The sequence below is a fragment of the Vitis riparia genome, chromosome 7, assembly GCF_004353265.1.
Source record: "Vitis riparia cultivar Riparia Gloire de Montpellier isolate 1030 chromosome 7, EGFV_Vit.rip_1.0, whole genome shotgun sequence".
Taxonomy (NCBI): domain Eukaryota; kingdom Viridiplantae; phylum Streptophyta; class Magnoliopsida; order Vitales; family Vitaceae; genus Vitis; species Vitis riparia.
In genome coordinates this window covers 22,797,860-22,818,700 of record NC_048437.1, presented here as the reverse complement: position 1 = coordinate 22,818,700, position 20,841 = coordinate 22,797,860, and the positions used below count along the sequence as shown (strand labels likewise).

The 20,841-nt window shown below is 33.6% G+C and overlaps 2 protein-coding genes across 2 annotated transcripts; both read right to left on the bottom strand.

The window, feature by feature from the left end:
* Positions 1-1,520: 1,520 nt before the first annotated feature.
* On the bottom strand, positions 1,521-1,961 carry LOC117918167. The gene has a single exon (XM_034834681.1). The coding sequence runs from the start codon at positions 1,959-1,961 to the stop codon at positions 1,521-1,523; it is 441 nt and encodes a 146-aa protein (XP_034690572.1).
* A 173-nt stretch (positions 1,962-2,134) lies between these two features.
* On the bottom strand, positions 2,135-11,194 carry LOC117918614 (NADH dehydrogenase [ubiquinone] 1 alpha subcomplex subunit 9, mitochondrial). The gene is made up of 13 exons (XM_034835388.1): positions 11,032-11,194; positions 10,802-10,898; positions 10,180-10,244; positions 9,897-9,982; positions 9,696-9,780; positions 9,531-9,601; positions 7,747-7,878; positions 4,810-4,925; positions 4,543-4,666; positions 4,398-4,466; positions 2,997-3,117; positions 2,661-2,873; positions 2,135-2,464 (listed from the first exon to the last, which is right to left on the bottom strand). Exons 1-12 carry the CDS (start codon positions 11,123-11,125, stop codon positions 2,734-2,736), a joined length of 1,200 nt encoding a protein of 399 aa, XP_034691279.1. The 5' UTR covers positions 11,126-11,194; the 3' UTR covers positions 2,135-2,464; positions 2,661-2,733.
* Positions 11,195-20,841: the final 9,647 nt, after the last annotated feature.

The following is a 20,841-nucleotide window of genomic DNA, read 5'->3' as shown; positions in this document are numbered from 1 at the left end:
TTTTAAGAGAATTATTTGCATTTTTCCAAAAAATGTTATAAGTGGTTTTTCAGTATTATAAGTGAATTTTCATATTTTTTAAAATATTTACTAAATTTTGTCAAATATCTATATTTTTTAAAATACTTTTTAAGTTAAAAGTGCTTTCTAAAATCATTGCCAAAAAGATTCTCAAAGGCTTTATAAATTTTAAAGTCATAGGATTAATCGATCTATATCAAATTCATTATATACACATAAATTTTGTGAAAGTCCTGTAAAATTAATGTGAACAAAAATTTATTAAAATTGATAAATTGAATGCAACAACTTTGTATATCTTGATTTCTTGATATGAATTCTTTTATCTCCTCTAGAATTTCTCATTTCCCCCTTTCTTAAAGGAAATTGCCTTTATTTATAAGTCAAGGTAGAAAATTGAATTTTGACTTCTCGATAATTAGTTGCTTAATTGAAGAGATTGAATTCCTTGATTTTAACAAATTTTCCTTCTTTGTGAGGTTTTTTTTTATTGGAGATTAGTTGTTGTTTTATTTTTTTAATTCTCTTTTGATTTGAAAACCTAATTTTATAGGCTTCCAAAATTGTATCAGGGTGTCCAATGACTCCAAATTTTATTGAACCATGAAATTACCTTTTTTTTTAAGACCAAATTTAGTGGTAATTTAATGGATTAATTTATTAAAAGGGACAAAAAAAAAATCCCAAATTTGTAAAACTAATATCTTCCATTTTTGAACTTAAAGAATAACTCATTTTTATCAAAAATACCCTTCAATATTTTTATTATTTACATGTGTATTTTAAAATAGATGACTATTTTTACAAGAAAAATATGAAGGTATTTTTGTCAAAAATATATAGTTTTTAGATTGAAAAAAAAATATGAAAATTTAGTTTTCCAAACCGGGGATGATGATTGCATCGCTTTTAATCTGTTATCCCTAATTTAATCCACTAATTTTTTTTTTAAATGTGTACACACTAATTGTAACACCCCAATCCTGAGCTTAGGGTAAATTTATAAGTTAATCCAAGAAATGTAATTAACCCAAATACTATAAATGATATTGTATCAGAAGGCGGGTTAGGTGCATCACACTTGTGTCGCCTGGAGCGTCAGATTGTTTGACTTGGACCCCGTCCTGATGCGTTGACAAGTTTATGAATTGACTTTTTGGGGAATTTCAACCAAAATAAACAAATCAGTGGAGAAAGGTCTTCCATTGTTAGGTGCATGAACTACATCAACTAAAGTTGACCCCCAAGAAAAAAAGTTTAATTTTGAAATATATATTTTATAAATTTATTTCTAAAAAATACTTTTAGTATATAAAAACCTAAAAAGAAAATAAAGATGAACAACTTAACCAGATGACTCACTAAGGCTTCAAGTAACTCAGTGAGTTAATTCAATTTTTTGATAGGAGTGAAATTTAGAGAAAGGTACAACTCTGTGTGTTGTTTTGACTCTGGCCCAGCTTCTGCATCTGCTCCCTCATGCAAATTCAAATCCCAAGCTAGAGGAAACACAGCAACAGCAGAAAAGAAATAAATACAAGTAAAAATTTCCCACAAAATCCTAGTTTAGCACCCAATCCCTTCTCATTGCTCTCTCCATTCCTCTTGTTTGTTTCCCGAGAATCCTCATTGAATTTCACACCTCTGAAAGTCAAGTAAACACCAGGGTCCCCCATTTTCACCTGACTCCCAAGCAAAGCTGAGTTGTTGACCCCTTGGACGTTGTTGTTTATGTAGATGTTAATACTGCAACTCTCTCTATCTGGGGACTCATCTGAAGCTCGACGACGCATGACCATCGAAGCCCCGACATTCCTTCCCTCCAAGTTGACACGATGGAAGGAGCCATGGCTGGTTTGTGGGCACATGAGATGATCCAACAATCTCTGGAGATTGATGCAAGCAATCTCCTCTTCTTTGCAGTCCCAGAAGGGTTTCATGGTTGAGTTTTGGTTTAACAATACCAGGCCTAGCTTCTTTACTTGTATGAAGAGTTTTGGGCATCCACTTTTCCACACCCACAAGAAAGCCGATTTGCCTTTAGAATGACTTAACCCTCACTCATACCAAGAATACTTCCTTTAAGAATGAAAATCAGGACATACCAAAGCTGTGGACTTTAAAATGTAGCTGTAAATGAATAAGAATAGCCATTCCAGTTCAAACTGAGACCAATGGGGCATACAAAAGCAAAACAGAGAAGAAAATAAACCGAAAATCGAAAAATACCACATGTACAAATATGAGTGGTTCCCTTCACAGGAATTAAATTCTGGGCCTTGAGGACTACCCAAAACAAGTCAACCCAAATGTCTTACAGAATCACAAATGACCAAAGTATTTCTCAGAATTTTACAACCCTGAAATCATTGAAGGGTGATCCTCTCCATATCTTTATTCTTTCCCTAGTTTGTCTCAACAGAAACTGCCCCTCTCTGGAAACCTATAGTATCAAAACTAAGAACTGATTAGTAGCTCCCTAAACACTACGGAAACTAAGTTGCATTACAGATCAACAAATATGTCCACCTTATTAATCGTAGTCATTGAGATTACAAATTTTTTTATCACAAGTTGAGAGGGATGAGACATGAACCCAAAACCTTCCATTAGCTTAAAGAAATGGAAGACTTAAATACCTGTTCGAAGTCTTTCCAGCTGGGTAGCATTTTTGGGTAGAAAAACATTTCAAAATTAAAGAACCAGAGAGCCTTATGGAAAAGCCTCGGGATCTACTCTTTCACTGATAGTAGAACCAAACTGTGGGCCACCTTTGCGATATGAGAGAAGGAACTCAATAGGGTAACCCTTCAGCTTATGAGGTACAATCCCAAGATCATCAAAAGTTAAAGCTGCAATACCACCAAAAATAATGTAGGCAATGAAAGAATGAGACAACCATAACCGGAAAAGTTTATTCATATCTGACATTAAAAGAAAGATGGTAAGATCTCGCTTAAAACTACTATACCAACCATTTTCTGAAACGACCGTATCTGAAGTAAAAGCGTTGATCAGATCCAGATTGAATAGACCAGGAGTAGGTAATGGAAATGGAACTTTGTTTAGTAATATTTCTCGAGGCAATGTCATGGCCTGAAATCATTTGCAACCCATCCACAGTTATGGCAGAATTCAACATTCATTTGAAGTAACTAATTACCAGCTTCTATCTGATATCAATAAACTAAGAGTGCATTTAACAGTAATTTTGGAAGGGTTAGAAGCTATTTCTAATGCTTAGAAATGTTTTCTTTATAAAAATTATACGTTTCACAAAGTTTGAAAGATTTAGAGAATCACTTGAAGTGATTTTTGAACTAGCACTTGGTAGATGCTTCTACAAAAACTTACTCGCTTGTCATATATCCTATTATCAACACACTTTAAAAACACTTTTTAGGTTTACATCTAAATACAGGATGATTCTCCACAGAAGTGTTCTCTGATAGAAGTGGCACCGACCCTAACAAAGGTGCCAATAAGCCCCCATGATGTGAAATCCCAAAACCAAAAACAGTGCCCATGAAACAAAATTTTATCATGCACACAAACACCAATCAATAAATCCCCCCTCCCACCCACACCAACATGCAGACCCATGTCCACACATGAGAGCGGATGGCCCTAGGCAGTTGAGGCACCCCTTTCATGAGCAATGAAAATTTGTTTTACAGTGAAAGCATTAGACTATTTACATACAATCATACCCATGACTCACATTTGATATGTTGAAGCTCTGAATATAATTTCAGTTACTATAGCAATATGTAAAAGTAGACACATTGTTTCCCATTTTTTTAGAAAGGGAAAGCTAAAGCAATTCTTTTCCTTCACAAAAAAATATTTTCAAAATCCTAACCAACACAGCTAAATTGTTGGAAGGCCTTTTAATATGCATTTAGAAATAAGGACAAGATTTATACTCGCAACATGGAAGTGAAATCATTAAAAGGCAGATTCATGCTGCAATTTAAAATTCTTTTAATATGTAAATTTTTGTCCCCTTTGGAACTTGAGAGTGGAACCTCCCCAACCCTTTATCACTTGAGCCAGGTCTAAAAGGGCTTTATTGTGTAATTTACATTAGAGATGGTAATATAAATTTTATCCAAAAACCTAATAAAAAGAATGTAATCTAAAATAACCATTACTCATGTCAGACAGCAAAAATTCATGTATTGAAATTGTAAATAAGTGCAAAGAAGAATGAAAATGAATTCATCCAGAGCTACAAAAACCAAAATGGACTAACTGCAGCCATTAAAACAAGTTGAGATAAACCCATTGTCCAATGACCTCCAATCACCAACCCGACCAACACCCAAAAGAAAAGGGAAGGGGAAAAAAGGACAACAGCAGCATATTTGTTTTACCTTTGCAATTGGGAAAGGCACTTTCACATAATGAGGCCATTCACGGATCGTGTCATACATTACCGCTGCCTGAAGTGCACTTGGAGTCAGTAAAAATCCACACCATATTATAACTTGAGAAAAGAGGACCAGAAATTACCGCTGCCAACTCATGCATGGTAAAGATGTCAGGCCCACCAAGTTCATAAACTTTTCCCATGCTTGTACCATCATCTTTCAAGGCGGCCATAATTGCAGCAGCAACGTCAATAACATATACAGGTTGGAATCTGAAAAGGTGTCGTGGGAAGCATATTCACGAATGATTAGAAAAGATTTCTATATTAGTGCAAGAAGTAATAACTAAAGTGGTTAAAATGTCCCAATAAAGAATTGTAGTTTCCATATTAGCAATTAATAGATTTGGACTTACTTCGTAGATCCATCACCATAGAGAGGCAAAAAGCCATATTTTTTCGCAAATTGTGCCCACCGGTTCAGAATCCGATCCTCTGTACCAATCATTACAGCCGGTCTCATAATTGTGGCCTGAAAGTGGAAGCATACATTAGGAATTCCGATTTTGAAAGCAGAATCAAGATATTCAGCATCAGGAAATCAAATTGTAAAGATATTCTTTGTGCACCATCCAAGCAAAATTGCAGCAATTAGCATCAAAGCATTATGGTTGTCCATATCAATTGTAATCACTAATCACCAAACTAAAAACGCAACATTTTGTGTCTAACCTACTGTATTTCATCCTTCTCTATCAACTGCAAATAGGCAGATTGCTATAAACAGCTCTCAACTACACTGTCTAATGCATAATATTTGTTCATAATCAATTTCAATCACCAAAATACAAGAACTCGAACTTTTGCTTCCAACCTACTCTTTCATTCCTATTTCACCTGCACGTTGATTCCGAATATTCTAAACAGCCCTCTACTATGCTGTTTAATAAAACTAAAATAGTGAGAAAAAGGTAAGTAGAAGATGACTCTTGATGAATTTGCATGATCATTTTCTGTAAGAGTGACATTGATTGGGAAAGGATTGTTTTTTGTTTTTAAAGATGTATTAACAGCAGAAGAATTGCAGTGTGCTCACCCACTTGGACACCTCTGGTTGGGTGGGATAAATTGAATTAGATGGCTGCTCTGTAGGGAACCTTTGTTTAAATTGGCATTGGTGATTTTGCCGAAATCTTGAAAGTGCATTGTGGGCCTTCTCAATGCTATCATACTGGAGGTGCTAGCTCTGCTTGCAGGCATTAGAGAGGCTTATAACAAGGCTGGGAGCAAATCAAAGTATAAGAGGATTCCTCAACTATCATTCGATGGACAAGGTTTTCTAGGGTTCCTGCATTGATTTAACAAGGTAATTTTTTTTCTCATAGGATGGAGGGGATTTTTTTTTTCTTTTGTTGCCATTGTTGTGGTGTGACGCTGCTAGAAGCACCAATTGAACAGCAATTTACTTGGAAAAAACAGGAGGCCATACACTTGGGAAATTTAGAGGGAAGTTCTCTCTTTGGGATGGTTTTGAACAGAGGCGCTTTAATTCTTCTTTCTTTGTTTTTGATATTTTGAAGGATGCCTTGTCCTTCCTTGTATGGTCTATATTCTCTTGTTAATCAATTTCATATTCTCTATGAAAACAAAAATAAATAAACGGAACATCTGAATGCAAGATAAGGAAATGTATAGCAGACCTTTTTCAATGACATTGCATTAATAAAAAGCAAGCAATTTAAAGGTGCAAAATGACTGCATAACATAAAGAACCAAAGAACTTATTTCATACAGAAATAATCTTTTAATTAATAAAATCATAACTTCAGTAGAAAATGACACCCTGCCAAGGCATAGTAAAGGCTCTGCAACCATTTTCAATGGCACAGGAGATATGGAATTTCATCTGCTGTCAACAAAAAGCGCACATAGGAGAGTGCACCTTGTCTCTAATGGATTTTATTGATTGGTTGAACTCAAAGTAAGGCGAGGGTGGTGTCTTTTGTGCCCTTTCTGACTCCTTTGGCCTTTGGTGCCTTGTACATACCGTGTATACTTTTGTGTGAACTTTAGTAGGGGCTATTAATACAGTTGTTCTTTACCTATCCAAAAACAATCATCTCAAGATTGATGGTCTTCATACCTGACAAGCAAGATGCAACAACAAGCACTCCATCTCTCAGGTTTTCAGTTTGGTCTTTGGTTCTATTTAAAGCTAACCAACTAGGGATGTGCTCCTTTTTCATTTTTCTACGCATATTTACTGTAAAATAAAACTATGCCTCACTTAACAATCAGCCTCAAGCATTAAAGAAGGCAAGACACTTATGACTTATTCTATGCTCATCATAAAAAATGTTTAGCTTAATTAGTTAGTGAGAAAAAAATTGTATGATTCTGAGTGATTTTTTTTATATGTGATCAGATAGTGATTGGTCTTCCAGGAGACAACCTCTGGCAGTTTCTTCTACATGATCTTCCCCATGGTAGGAAAGCTGAAGACCAACTTGTGTGTGAAAACAGAAGTTGTTAATAGACAAATGAAGTACAAACAAAGAAGAATGAGATGCCCATACAAGAAACCAGAACCCCTAGCACACCCAAAGAAAGGCAAAAGTCAGACCCCAAGATCTATCCTGAAGCAGCCCAGCAAACAGCTGCATCCAACAAACTCAAACCAACATGAGTGCTAGCAAACTCCTTGATTATAAAGACCCATTAAGAGACCAACAAGCAAATAAAATCTTAAGAGACTGGCATTGCAAAGATTTTAATAGATCAAGTGATGCTTATACTGGGGCAGGGATCTACAGAGATCAAGAGGAACTGGGTCTTTCTCTGAGTCAGTGAGTAAAAGTAACCCACCAAGGCTGAAACACTAGCTCTCTTGGAGGAGCTTCAGCCTTCAAGAGGACCCCACTCTGGGTTATCAGCATTGTCCAACTGAGGATGACTCAGCTGTGATGATATGCAATCATTTGGTTCAGCAAATTATACGTCCGTCATAAACTTCAGGGGATCCTTTCTCCTGGCTGCCAACAATATTGATGCAGGTCACTTGGAGCTAATAGTATATAGGGCCTAGCATCCCACCTTGAGTTTGGTTTCTCTTTTCGCTAGCTCCAGTTGCAAAGATGTCTCATAGCCCAAGGACTCTTTATTCTGACTTCTTTTTCTTTAATATACTAAGCATTTTCTTTCTCTTTCCCTATGCAAAAAAAGAAGGAAATATTCTCTTTTCTCTTATCTTCTATAAGCAATTTCTTTCTTTGGTTGCATAAGAGGGGGGGAAAAGATCCATTGGAAGTAGCCACATCAATCAGATGAGACTCGAGCAAAAATAATAGTTTCACCTCAGGTAATTCTCTCAAAACAGCTTCCTCTGCAGCAGCTTTAGCCATTAACATCCTAGATGGAGATGATGGAGATGCCCCTAAGCAAGAAACTTGAATAAACCTCATGATACCACCATGTTCTTTGGAAATCTGCACAAGGAACAAAAATGATCCATTAAATGCATTCAGGGAAAACAGATAAGGCACAAAGTTTATCAATTAAAATGAGCTACCTTAGAAAATAATAAAAGATACAAGGTATTTCTAGAAAGCACGGTAAGTTGGTTCAGATGAGAAACCACTCATGAAAGAGGAACATATACCAAGAAGTAGAAAGCAATGACATAAGACAAAGTTTATTTAAGAAAGGAGGACGGGCAGCCAAAACAATTCAAGAAAGCATGCAACAACAGTAATTTATGTGAAAATTACATTATCATAGAATTGGAATGGCCTCAATTTTTTTTCCTGGGTGCTCAAATTTGATCTTTAAACTTCAAAGGATGCAGGACTAATTTTTTATGAAAGTTTACATTAGGCATCAATAATTCATTCCATATACTTATAAACACACCCATCTCCATTTCTTATCCTAACAAATGCAGTGGTTTTGAGAGATCAAATCATCACAGCCTAACATCAATTAGCTCAAGAGAAATCCAAATCATCAACTCTTCAAATCAATTCAAATAGACAACACTACTAATCAATAAGATCAAGAGAAACATCAATGCCAATATAATATCTACTCCTGTGCATGACCTTGATTCTGCTTCAAGACACTGAAAACCAAATTTAATAGTCAACTTGATGTCAGACAACCGCTAAAGTAGTTGCTTCTCATCAAATATCAAGGGCTAAGGCTTCATTTTTTTAGGTTTATGGAGGAGAGGATGGAATTAAGATTTATGGATATAATAAGGATTACAGAGGCTCAGATTTTATCTCATTTATGGTTGGGAATTAAGGGAAAATTTTCCTGTTAATTCTGCACAGCAAGGAAAACTTGTTTTTTAAATTCTACAGTTGTAAAGAAAGGTCTGTGTAAGGTTTTTTTTTTTTTTTTTTTTTCTATCTAAATCAAGGCTTTCAGGAATATAAATTGGCTTAACCAAATGTTAATTGCAGGTTCAAAAATAAGTGGAGAAACGCAGAAAACTAAAAAAGTGAAGAAGAAGAGAAGCCTTGGAGATTCACCAAGGCTTTCTAAGAGTTTTGTCATTGAGAGAAATTGATGAAGTACTGATCATATGGACACAGCTCCATGTGAAAGAGCCATAAAAGAAAACCAGCAAGGAGAGACCCTGGACCATTGGGAGTTGAAAATGCTAAGCCTTAAGCATATGGATTTCAAGCATGTGAATCCATGGTTCCTTAAATATAGACTAAAATTTTCACTTTGCTTTGATGCAATCCATAAATAACAAAACATATAATACAATATAAAAAATGCATGTAACCCTATTGGAAACTTTATCAGAATACTTGAGATGGATGTACATATGGTGAGGCATCAAAGTGAGCTTATAACTTGCCCATGCATTCCTTGTTCATAACAATGGTCATTTCTTCTCTTTTCTCACTAATATTTACCCAGGGAAACTTCACAGAATGAAACAGCAATTCAAAATTGGTCACAGCCAATAATAAACAAGCCCACTTTCTCTAGTGCATAATCAATATATTCTAAACTTAAAATTGCCAAAATATGGGTTGCAAGAGTAACAAAGGTATCAACATCCAGAAAACATCTCAGCATTCAACGGAATAATAAGACAGTTAAAGCACATGCAGGGACCTACCATAGCAAGCTGCTCAGCCATATGATGGTTCACTTCCTCAAAGCTATAATTTCTTGTCTCATATTCCCTTCCTGCCCACAAGGATGGTTAATAAGAACAAGACACTTCATTGCCTCCAATATTTAGAGTTAATACATAAAAGAGACAGGTGGTGAAATTCAATACCAATAAGATTGAGAACAACGTTAGCTTTCGCCATTACTGCCTTGATCGAATTTTCATCTCTTGGATTGTATTTCATTGGTACTATCTGATAGTATCAGTCAAAAAGTCTAAATTAAAAGGAAATACCAGCCAAACTACTGTTCCCACCAAGTCACACAAATGGAAAATTTGAATCAATGAATAAATCACCATTTATTCTACCTGTCCTAAATCACCCATCAATTTAAGATGACGATGAGAATCCTCAGAACCTCGGAAAGGAACCAACACTTGGGATCCCATTTTAGCTGGGAAAAAATTATAATATGAGCAAACATGTATTAGAGAAAAATAGAAACAAAAACTTTCCATCACCAAGCTTGGAATTAGAGAACTTCCCCACGTTTATGATAGAAATATGCAGATACAAAATCACATATACAATACAAAAATAACATGGGCCAATGTGCTAGTTCCATAATAACAAAATTTATATTCCACTCACCAAGCTGCTGGACAACATAGCGACCAAGAAACCCAGTAGCTCCAAAAACCACAGCAACAATGCCACTGCCAAACACAATTTTTTTTTTCTTTTAACTTACAAATAAAGAACCCCAGTATGAGGGCATAGGAAACCAAATTTTATTTCTTACCCTAGCATCAAAGAAGAAAATGAAAACAATACACATAATCTAAAATCAATCCATAAACCTTCCATTTGTTTGCCGAGAAAAACCAAAATTTAAACCCTAGGATGTTTCCGTTCCTTAAAAATGAAATCCCTTTTTCAGGTCCTAAATAGTGAAATTGTTAGGATTCTACCTTCTTGACTACATTTCTCAGCTATCAATTAGAGCTTTGGATTTCAACTCTCCTTTTGCCACATTTTCTCACCAATCAGGAGGAGCCTAAGACATACCAAAACAAGCTAACAATTGAATGGAAAATTAACGTCCTTTGCTCCCAAATTAAAAAAATTCCCAACATATTATAATTTAATTCCATTCATTTCCCCCATTTTCTCGGCAACCAAACCGAACTAAGCATGATTGAAATGAAAATTTCCAATCCTTTTTTTTTTTTCCCCGCATTTCGTCAATAACTAAACCAACCATCACTCTCACCTCACAGATGATCTCCCACCCGTCCCTTTCCGGACCAGATGGCCCACACCCTTGGGGGCAAGAGTAGATCCGAGACGTGGATGATCAGCACCATAATCTGCAGATCAAATCAACATATTGTAATCAAAGAAGGCCCAGAATTTATAACCTTAGAACTGAAATGAAGGGCGCAATTTGGAATCAGAAATGTGGGTAAAACCCTAGAAAATAGAGAAGAGAAGAAGGGATACAGTGGTCAGAGAGGGGGTAAATGGATTTGAGAGAGGAAATTGCGGGAGACTGATTGAAGGATTGGTGGGCTAATCGCCTTGAAAGGGCCTGCATCTTCCTCCTCTATCAACTGTGACTGCCGTAAGGGAGAGGAGAGAAACGAGACAGGAGTGACTATGAAATTGGAACAAGGTTTATTGTAACTTTATAATATTAATTGATGACGTGGATTTTCGCATCTTGCCATGTCGCATTTTCCCTTTTCAAAATTTTATGTTTGATTTTCGGAAATGTGAGCAAAAATATAAAATAAAAAAATAAAATAAAAAAATAAAAGAAGAAGGAGAAAGAGAAAAAAAAATTGAAAAAAAAGAGAGAGAAAGGGATAGAAAATAAAGAGAAAAATAAAAAAAAAATTAAAATTAATAGCTTATTTTTATATATTATTGTAATAGGAAAATTTTTGTCAACTCATTAATTACTAGTGTCAATAATGGGCTAATAATATATTGATATGTCATATAAAATAATCTGATAAAAAATCAAATAAATATTAATTCATTATCATAATTAATTAATTATGATAATTAAAATAAATAAAATTATTCGTAATTAATAAAATTTATTTCATAAAAATTAATTGTGATCATTATCCTAAATAATTCATTATGATAATTAAAATGAATTATAATTATCATAATAAATAAATAAGATAATTATCTCTAGAAAATCAAAAGATGATATCAAAATAAGATTTTCAATCATATAAATAAAGGGTTGCTCTCATTTCAAAGTTCATTGACATGATTAAAGAAAATTGTGGAGAGCTTTTAAAGAAATTCCTTGAAGACTCAATATTTCTTGAAAGCTTCCAGAAAAGAGGACTGCTTGCAAAAAAAAAAAAAAAAAAAAGATTGAGGACTTCTTGCACCAAAAAAAAAAAGACTTGAGGATATTTTTTATTGGAAGACTTTATAATCTATTATTTGACATATGCTCTTTATAAGGCAGAGTATATCAATTAATCAGAAGACTTTGTAACTCAAAGATTAGAAAAGTAATCTTGATGGATTGATAATATTACCTTGTTAGATTATGGATACTAGTTCATGGAAGTCTGCAAGTAATATACAGTAAGTTATGGACTTGAGCTTTGTCTCGTAATTTCAGAGGATAGTGAGTGCAATTGACTTTTTTTACTGAAGTGTTGAATCAACTTTATAATTAGATTATGAGAGAGGTAGTATTTTCCTATGAATTCTAATGGTCCCTACTTGGGCTCCTAATTCATGGTGACATGTTTTATTTGAGAAATATGGGTTTGTAGTTCATAAGTGTGCATAAAGGTATTTTGGTAAAAATGAAAGGTTGCACTAAATCTTATGAACAATCTTTTTGGGTTGGTGGATTTGACTAATTAATTAGAACCCATTAGGGCTAATTAATTAATTAGAAACCAAGTGAGTTAAATTAGATGACCTAAGCCTAATTTAGGTTTAAGTCACTTAAGTCCATAAGGAACCCTATATAAACCCCCTAAGCTTTTAGCATTTTGTCCATTGTCTTTTAGAGAAAGATTGAGAAAAACCCTAACTACCGTCAAAAGATGAAGAAAAACCCACATTTCTCTTATACTAGGATCCATGAAGGGAGAGATTAAGTGGAAGACCTTTAGGTAGATGAGTTCTACGACACCGCGACATTTTTTTGGATTGGATTTGATTTAGGAACATTTAAATTGTAGGTACATAATGTATCTTTAGATTTAGGTTTTGATATGTTTTTTTAAAGACATTGTTTTCCGTTGCGTTATATTTAAAGAGCCTAGGATAAATAGCATGTACCCTACAAGATCTAAGGCCAAGGAACAAAGTAATTTAGGGTTCCCAAGATTAAAGTCATCATCCTCACTGTTTATGTTAATGACATAATAGTGATATCGAGAATCTTGGATCACTTCGTTCCTTATCCTAGGATTAGGTTAAGTGCATGAACTTTTTCCTAAGCTTCTAGATCCTATACAATGGAAGCAAAAACACAAATTTTAGCACAAAAGGATTTAGATTTGTGTTTTAGAAAACATTACCAAAAATTTAAATGTTCCTAATAAATTACTTTTGGTAAAGATCAATCTTACAGTTATCGAAAGTCTTATACACCCAAGATTTTTTACATCCTTATTCTTTAGCACATAAATATTTTGGGAGGAAGGGGGGAGAAATGGAGGATAAAGGCTAAGGCTCTCTCTTTATGATTGGTGGAAGATTGAAGCTATGAAAACCTTAACCCCTTAAGGAATATTTATAGGGTTCTTAACTAGGCTTAAGTGACTTAAGCCCACATGGGTTTGGGTTACTTAATATTACCCAAAATGGGTCATAATTGATTAATTAACCTCACAAAGTCATTTAATTAATCGATTAGCTCAACTAAGAGATATCGTTAACTAATCCCTTTGCAACTTAGCATAATTGCCAAAGTGTCCTTATGCACATGAGTGAACTAAGAGTCGATCCAACCCTTATAAATCGTGTTAATAAGGTATATGAGCTTGAACAGAGACTACTAGGACCCATAGGACTATATTGACTTCCTCATAATCCAATTATGAAGTTGATTAAACATCCCACTATAGAGAATAAACTGCACTCTAGTACCCTATGTCAATAATAATTAGACACTAAGTGCTCAAGTCTATGACCTGCTATTCATTGTGTATAGTTTCCCCATGAATTAGTGTTTGTAGTCTAACAAGATGAAAATTATTAGTCTTTAAACACTATCTCTACTATTCTTAAATTACAAATCCTCTTATTGTGTGATCAACTTACATATCTTAGCTCTCAAAAAGTTTATGTCAAGTTCTACTTAAGGAATTACTATAGTCATAGTTTACATGAAAGCACCTTCCCAAGATCACTCAGCAAAACACTCTATCACAATCCTATGAGATATTATGGTGCATTTATTGGGAATATCTATTGTTATCAACCTCCATCAACAGTGACTTAAACCATAGGGAATATATGGTCACTTTAGGATCTCACTTATAGGTCAAAACCACTATTAACTTGGGTATAAGCTTAGTATTCTCTCAAGTTTGACAGACAACATAATGAAGCAATTTAATGAAGTCATGACTAGTTGATAGTTTTATGTCATAACTTACCATAGGTGTTATTCAATGTGTAATCATATACATTGTGCACTCACAATATGAAACTCATCTCGATGGTTAAGACTAGTCATCCCTCCAATTAAGAGGTAGTACACTATAACCTTTAATGAGTTCCCTAGGCCCATGAATTGGTTGAGAAAAAAATCATCTACTTGTAAGGAACTCATGACTTAGACCTTTCGGGCAACTCTTAATGCACTAAGTTATGTACAATGTAGGTGATACATGCAAGAATGCTCGTAAGATATAATGTATGGAATAATAATTTATTAAAGTGAAAATAAAATTTTATTAAATAAATAACAAACTCCAAATTTTTTTACATCATGCCATACTTTTAGGAGATCTATCTTAACATTATCCCACTAGACTTCAAAGCATCATGTCTTTAGAGCAAACCAACTACATATCATGTTGGCATCTTAGATCTAAGCAACAAAAGTAATACTAATTTTTCAAAAATTGATCTTTTAGGGTTAAAGTACTATTTTTTAGGTTTGGATGTTCTCAAACCTTGAATCCAAGTGGTAAATAATCAAATTGATGTCATTAGAAGTCTCATGAACTCATGATCTTCTGCTCGATGACTCTCTTTGATCTTAGCACACTTTTGATGGGGATGAAAAGAAGTCAGAAGCTATGATTTTCTTCTCTTTAGATAGTGGAAGACAAAAAATGATGGAAATCCTAACCCCCTATGGGGTATTTATAAGGTTCCTAACTAGATTTAAGTGACTTGAGCCCATAGAGGCTTATGTCACTTAATCTAGTTCAAATTAATTCCTAATTGATTAATTAACCTAATAGGGTTTACTAATTAATCAATTAGTCGAATCTAGAGACCTTGTTCACTTACCTTTATGTAACCTTGCGTAATTACCAAAACACTTTTATACACAAAAGTGAACTTATAGCTAATTCGACCCTCATAACCTGTACTAACAAGGAATATGAGCTCAAAGCGGGAACTACTGGGATCCATAGGAGTACTAGCTCTCTCAAAATCCAATTCTAAAGTTGATTCAACATCTCACTATAGAGAATCGATTGAACTCCAACATATGAACTCCAACATCCTATGTAAATAACAACGAGACACTATGTGCTCGAGTCTATCATTTACTATCCATTGCATTCAGTCTCCCCATGAACTAGTGTCCCTAATCTAACAAGGTGAAAGCTATTAGTATTTCAAGATTATCTCTACCATCCTTGAGTTATAAATCCTCCTATTATGTATTTAATTGACATGTCTTAGCTCTCAAATAGTCTATACCAAATTCCACTTAAGGAACCGCTATAATCATAGGTTCTAGAAACACACCTCCTTAAGAACACCCAATGGGATACACTGTCTCAATCTCATGAGATATCATAGTGTCTCTATTGAGAATACCTATTACTATCAGCTTTCATTAATAGTAATTCAATCCATTGGGAATATATGATCAGCTTATGATTTCATCTATAGGTCAAAACCACTACAAACTTTAGTACAAACTCAATATTATCTCAAGGTTGAGAGACAACACAATAAAACAGCTTGGTGAAGTCATGAGTACTTGATAAACTTAAGTCGTGACTCACCGTAGATCCTGTCCAATGTGTAATAATACATACTAGCGCACACACCATGAGAAACCTATCCCGATAGCTAAGACCAATTATCCCTCAAATTAGGAGGTAGTGTACTACAACCTCTAATAGATTGCCTAAACCCATGAACCGGCTGTGAACAACTCATCTAATTGCAAGGAACCCGGATCTTCCCTGCAACTCCTAATGCACCTAAGTCATATACAATGCAAAAGATGCAAATAAGAATGCTCATAAAGTGTAAGTATGAAATATGAATAGATAAAAATGAAACTAAAATATTATTAAATAAATAATGAATTCCAAATCTATTACATCATGTCATGAATTTAAGGGCTCTATTCAAACACATTAGACATATATATTGTTTTTGTGACCATCAAATACTCTTCTTATCAATGTCTTGGTGAAGGGATTCATCAGGTTTTCTACAAAAGGTATCTTCTCAACCACTATATCACCCCTCTAAACTATATCACGAATTAAGTGGTACTTCATCTCAATATGTTTACTACTTCAATGGTTTATTGGTTTTTTAGATTGTGTCACAACCCCATTATTGTTACAGAATAGTATCATGGGTTGCACAACCAAGGATACTACCCTAAGTCTCATAAGGAACTTCATAAGCCAAACGACTTCCTTTGCTGCTTTTGAAGCTGCAACATTCTTGGCTTCCATAAAGGAGTCACCAATGCAAGACTACTTCACACTTCTCCATTTAACAACCACACCACCAAAGGTAACTACAAACCTAGAGATAGATTGATGAGAATCTTTATTAGATTGAAAGTCTGAATTTATGTACCCTTTGGGTACTAACTTGTTACTATGGAACACAAACATATAATCTCTCGTTCTCTTAAAGTACTTGAGTATATGCTTAACATCTATCTAGTGTTCTACTCTTAGATTTAATTGATATCTACTCACCATGCCTACTAGAAAGCAAATATCTGATTTAGTACATAACATTGCATACATGAGGCTACCAACTATTGAGGCATAGGGTGCTTTTGACAAATGTTCTTTTTCCATAAGTGTCTTAGGACACTAATACTAAGAATGAGGAGTAGAAAACCCTTCTTGAAACCTTGTATCATATACTTGACCAAACAATTATCTATGTATCTATGTAAGTGGCTTGAGACAATGCCAAATTCATATTCTAATAGTCTCTTAAAACCTTAATCCCAAGAATATACTTTGCTTCTCCTAGATCTTTCATATAGAATTTAGTAGATAACTAAATTTTAATTGATGATAATATCCCTACATCATTACCAATGAATAGAATGTTATCAACGTACAAGACCTTGAAGACCACAATGTTTTACTTCACTTTCTTGTACACATAAGGTTCATCCTTATTTTAATCAAAGTTAAAAGTCTTAACAGCCTGATCAAAACGTTTGTTCCATAAGTGTGATGCTTGCTTTAATTCATAAATAGATTTATGCAACTTGCAAACCATATGCTCTTAGTTATTTCCTATGAAATCGTGTGGTACATTATATAGATGCTCTTATCGAGATTGTCATTCAAGAATGCAGTCTTAACATCCATTTTCCATATCTCATAATCGAGATGTGCTACGATAGATAGAAATATTCTGATAGACTTGAGCATGATTATTGGTGAAAAGGTTTCCTTATGGTCGAAGCTAGGTTTTTTATTATAACTCTCCGTTACAAGCCTAGTTTTAAAGGTCTCAACTTTTCCATTTAGTCCCATCTTCCTCTTATGGACCCACTTGCATCCTATGAGTTTTATCCCTTTAAGTGTTTCTACAAGTCCCCAAACTTGGTTAGAATACATGGATTCCAACTCTGCCTCTATAGCCTCTTACAAAGATGTGCATCCATATCACTCATCACACTATCATAATATGTGGGATCAATCTCATGTTTCTTTTAAGTGACCTCAAAGAACTCTCCCAAATACATGAATTGGTTTGGTTGAACAATAACCTTCTCACTACATCGAGACACTTGTGTACTAAAAATAAGAATGGTTGGTATTAGATCCATAGTTTTTTATGTTGTTATGGGAGTCTCATCTAGTTCTCTCAAATTGACCTTACCCTTTGTTTTATTACTCATCATATGGTCATCCTCCAAAAATCTGACATTTGTACACACAAACACCTTTTAATCAACTTGACTATAAAAGTAATAACCCTTAGTCCCTTTTGGATATCGTACAAACTAACAAACTTCTAATGTTGGTTCCAACTTATCTACTTTTGGCTTTAGAACATGTGTTGGACACCCCTATATGTGAATATGATGAAACTAGGCTTACGATTCATCCACATCTCTATAGGAGTCAAAGGTATTGACTTAGATGGAACTAAAGTTCAGAAGATATCTACCAATGTCTAATTTATGTAGAGGGTATTGAAAAACTCGTCATGGATTTCATCATGTCCAATAGAGTTTGCTTTCTTATTTTCGCTACTCAATTTTATTGTGGTATTCCAGGGGCACTCAATTGGGATATAATCTCATGCTCCCTAAGGAAAAAATTAAACTCATTTAACATGTACTCTTTACTTTGATTAGATCGAAGTGTCTCGAGGCATTTACCTAATCATTTCTCCAATTCTACCCTAAATTCCTTAAATTTTTCCAAGGCATCGAATTTCCTATGCATAAGGCAAAACATAACCATACCTAGGGTAATCATCTGTGAAAGTGATGAAATACTTATACCCACTACGTACTTGGATATTAATATAAGCCTAAAAATTGGGTAGAAAACCAGAAGAAAAAAAAAAATAGGCCTAAAAATCATTGAACCAAAGGGTTAAAAATTTAAATATGAAAGGAAACCCTTGGACCAATTTTGGGCTTTTCATATCGTATCTTATTGTGGAACATAAAAGAAAGTAAATAACTAGAGCACGACTCAGGATCAAAACTAAAAGAAAGAATAATTGAGTGAACATAGGAAATTAATCAAGACTTGAAAGTTAATGTATGACATATTAAAATAGTAGAAAAATAATTGTAATTATGTCATTTTTTAATTGTATTTTTCATATTTATTCTTATTAATTGTTAATCGAGATTTCCAGTCTCTAACAGTCACACAAGGCGGGAGTTTGCGTTTTCAAACTGTTGGAGCTGCCTCCATTTCAAGTAGAGGAAAGTCTTCAAGCTTGAAATGAAAGCTCTCAGTCTTGGGTTTATAGGGTCCAAGAAAAATAATTATAATTATGTCATCTTTTAATTGTATTTTTCATATTTATTCTTATTAATTGTTAATGTATCTTCTTATTTAAATACCTTATTTTTTTTTAGTTTTATTGTTTACCTTCATTCTTAGCAACAATTGAATTTAACCTTATTTAAATTAAAATAATTATTTTCACGTATTCAGTTTTCATTAATTGGATGAGAATAAATATAGAGTTGCATATTCTTTATTTTTATTAATTTTATTTATTTATTTTGAAATAGAGACGGTTCCAACGGTTTGAAAAAGGTGTGGATCGGTTCGGTCAACGAGAGATGCAAACTCTCGCCCATAGTTGTGAAAGGCACGCCTAAGGCATACCTAAGCTTCGGGTGGTGCGATGCCATTCTCTGATGCCTTCACGAAGGTGCCGCGTCGGGTTGCAGAGGGTTGAGGGCAGAGAAGCCCTAATTTTTTTTTTTTTTTTTGGGATCAAAACGACATTGTTTTGGCCCTGTTTTCCCTTCTAACCCCATTTTTTGGTTGTTTTGAACCCTACACCACTCCCAAATCTTGCCCTAGCCTCAACTGTGCAGTGGAGAAGTGAAAAAGACGAAGAAGAGGAGGAAAAATAGAGGAAAATAGAGAAAAAATAGTCACATACCTTTTCGGGACCTCGGTATTTTTCTCTTTTCTACATTTTTTTCCATTCTTGTCTCATAACTCTCATTGACATTTAAAAAAAAAATATATATATATATATATATATATTATATTTTGACATGAAAATTTTACTAAATAAAAATAAACAAACAAAAAACACTCATGTGCATATTTTATGTTAACGTGATATGCATTAAATTTTTTTTTCTTAATTTAATTATAATTATTTTATTGTAGTATAAATATAAATATTGTATTTTGAAATGAAAATTTAACTAAATAAAAATAAACAAACAAAAACACTCATGTGCATATTTTATGTTAATGTGATATGCATTTAATTTTTTTTTCTTAATTTAATTTTAATTATTTTATTGTAGTATAAATATAAATATTGTATTTTGACATGAAAATTTTACTAAATAAAAATAAACAAACAAAAAACACTCATGTGCATATTTTTGGTTAATGTGATATGTATATTTTTTTTTTCTATTTTTTTCTTAATTTAGTTATAATTATTTTATTGTAGTATAAATATAAGTATTGTATATTTTAGTATAAATATAAATATTGTATTTTGACATGAAAATTTTACTAAATAAAAATAAACAAACAAAAAACACTCATATGCATATTTTTTTTGTTAATGTGATATACATTTAAAAAAAAAAAATTCTCTTTTTAATTATAATTATTTTATTGTAGTATAGATAATTTATCTGCAAGATGGATAATGAGAGTGAAACTCAAGTGGACTCTAATGCAAGTGGAAGAAGAGATCCCGAATGGAAGTATACTCCTTTGGTTAATGAAAAAAAATTGAACACCATCATATGCATTTTTTGTGATAAAGTAACCAAATGAGACATATATAAACACAAACAACATCTTGTTAGTGGATATAGAAATGCTAAAAAGTGTAGAAGATGTCCGGAACATGTTAGAGAAGAAATGGAAGAGTATATGAATTCCAAGAAAAGTAAAAAAGAACAAATGAATATGGGAAGCGAAAATGTTAATGAAGATTTTTTTTGATTTAGAAGATGAAGATTTTGGTGAGGATATTAATAGTAGAATGAATGCCACCAACATTTATAGTGGAGGTAGTAACCGAGGAGGAAGTGGTGGTAGGTTGTTTTCTTAAAAAAAACCAAGAAAAAAAGTCATATGGATCATTTTTCCACTCCTAATGCAGAGATGGTTGTTCAAA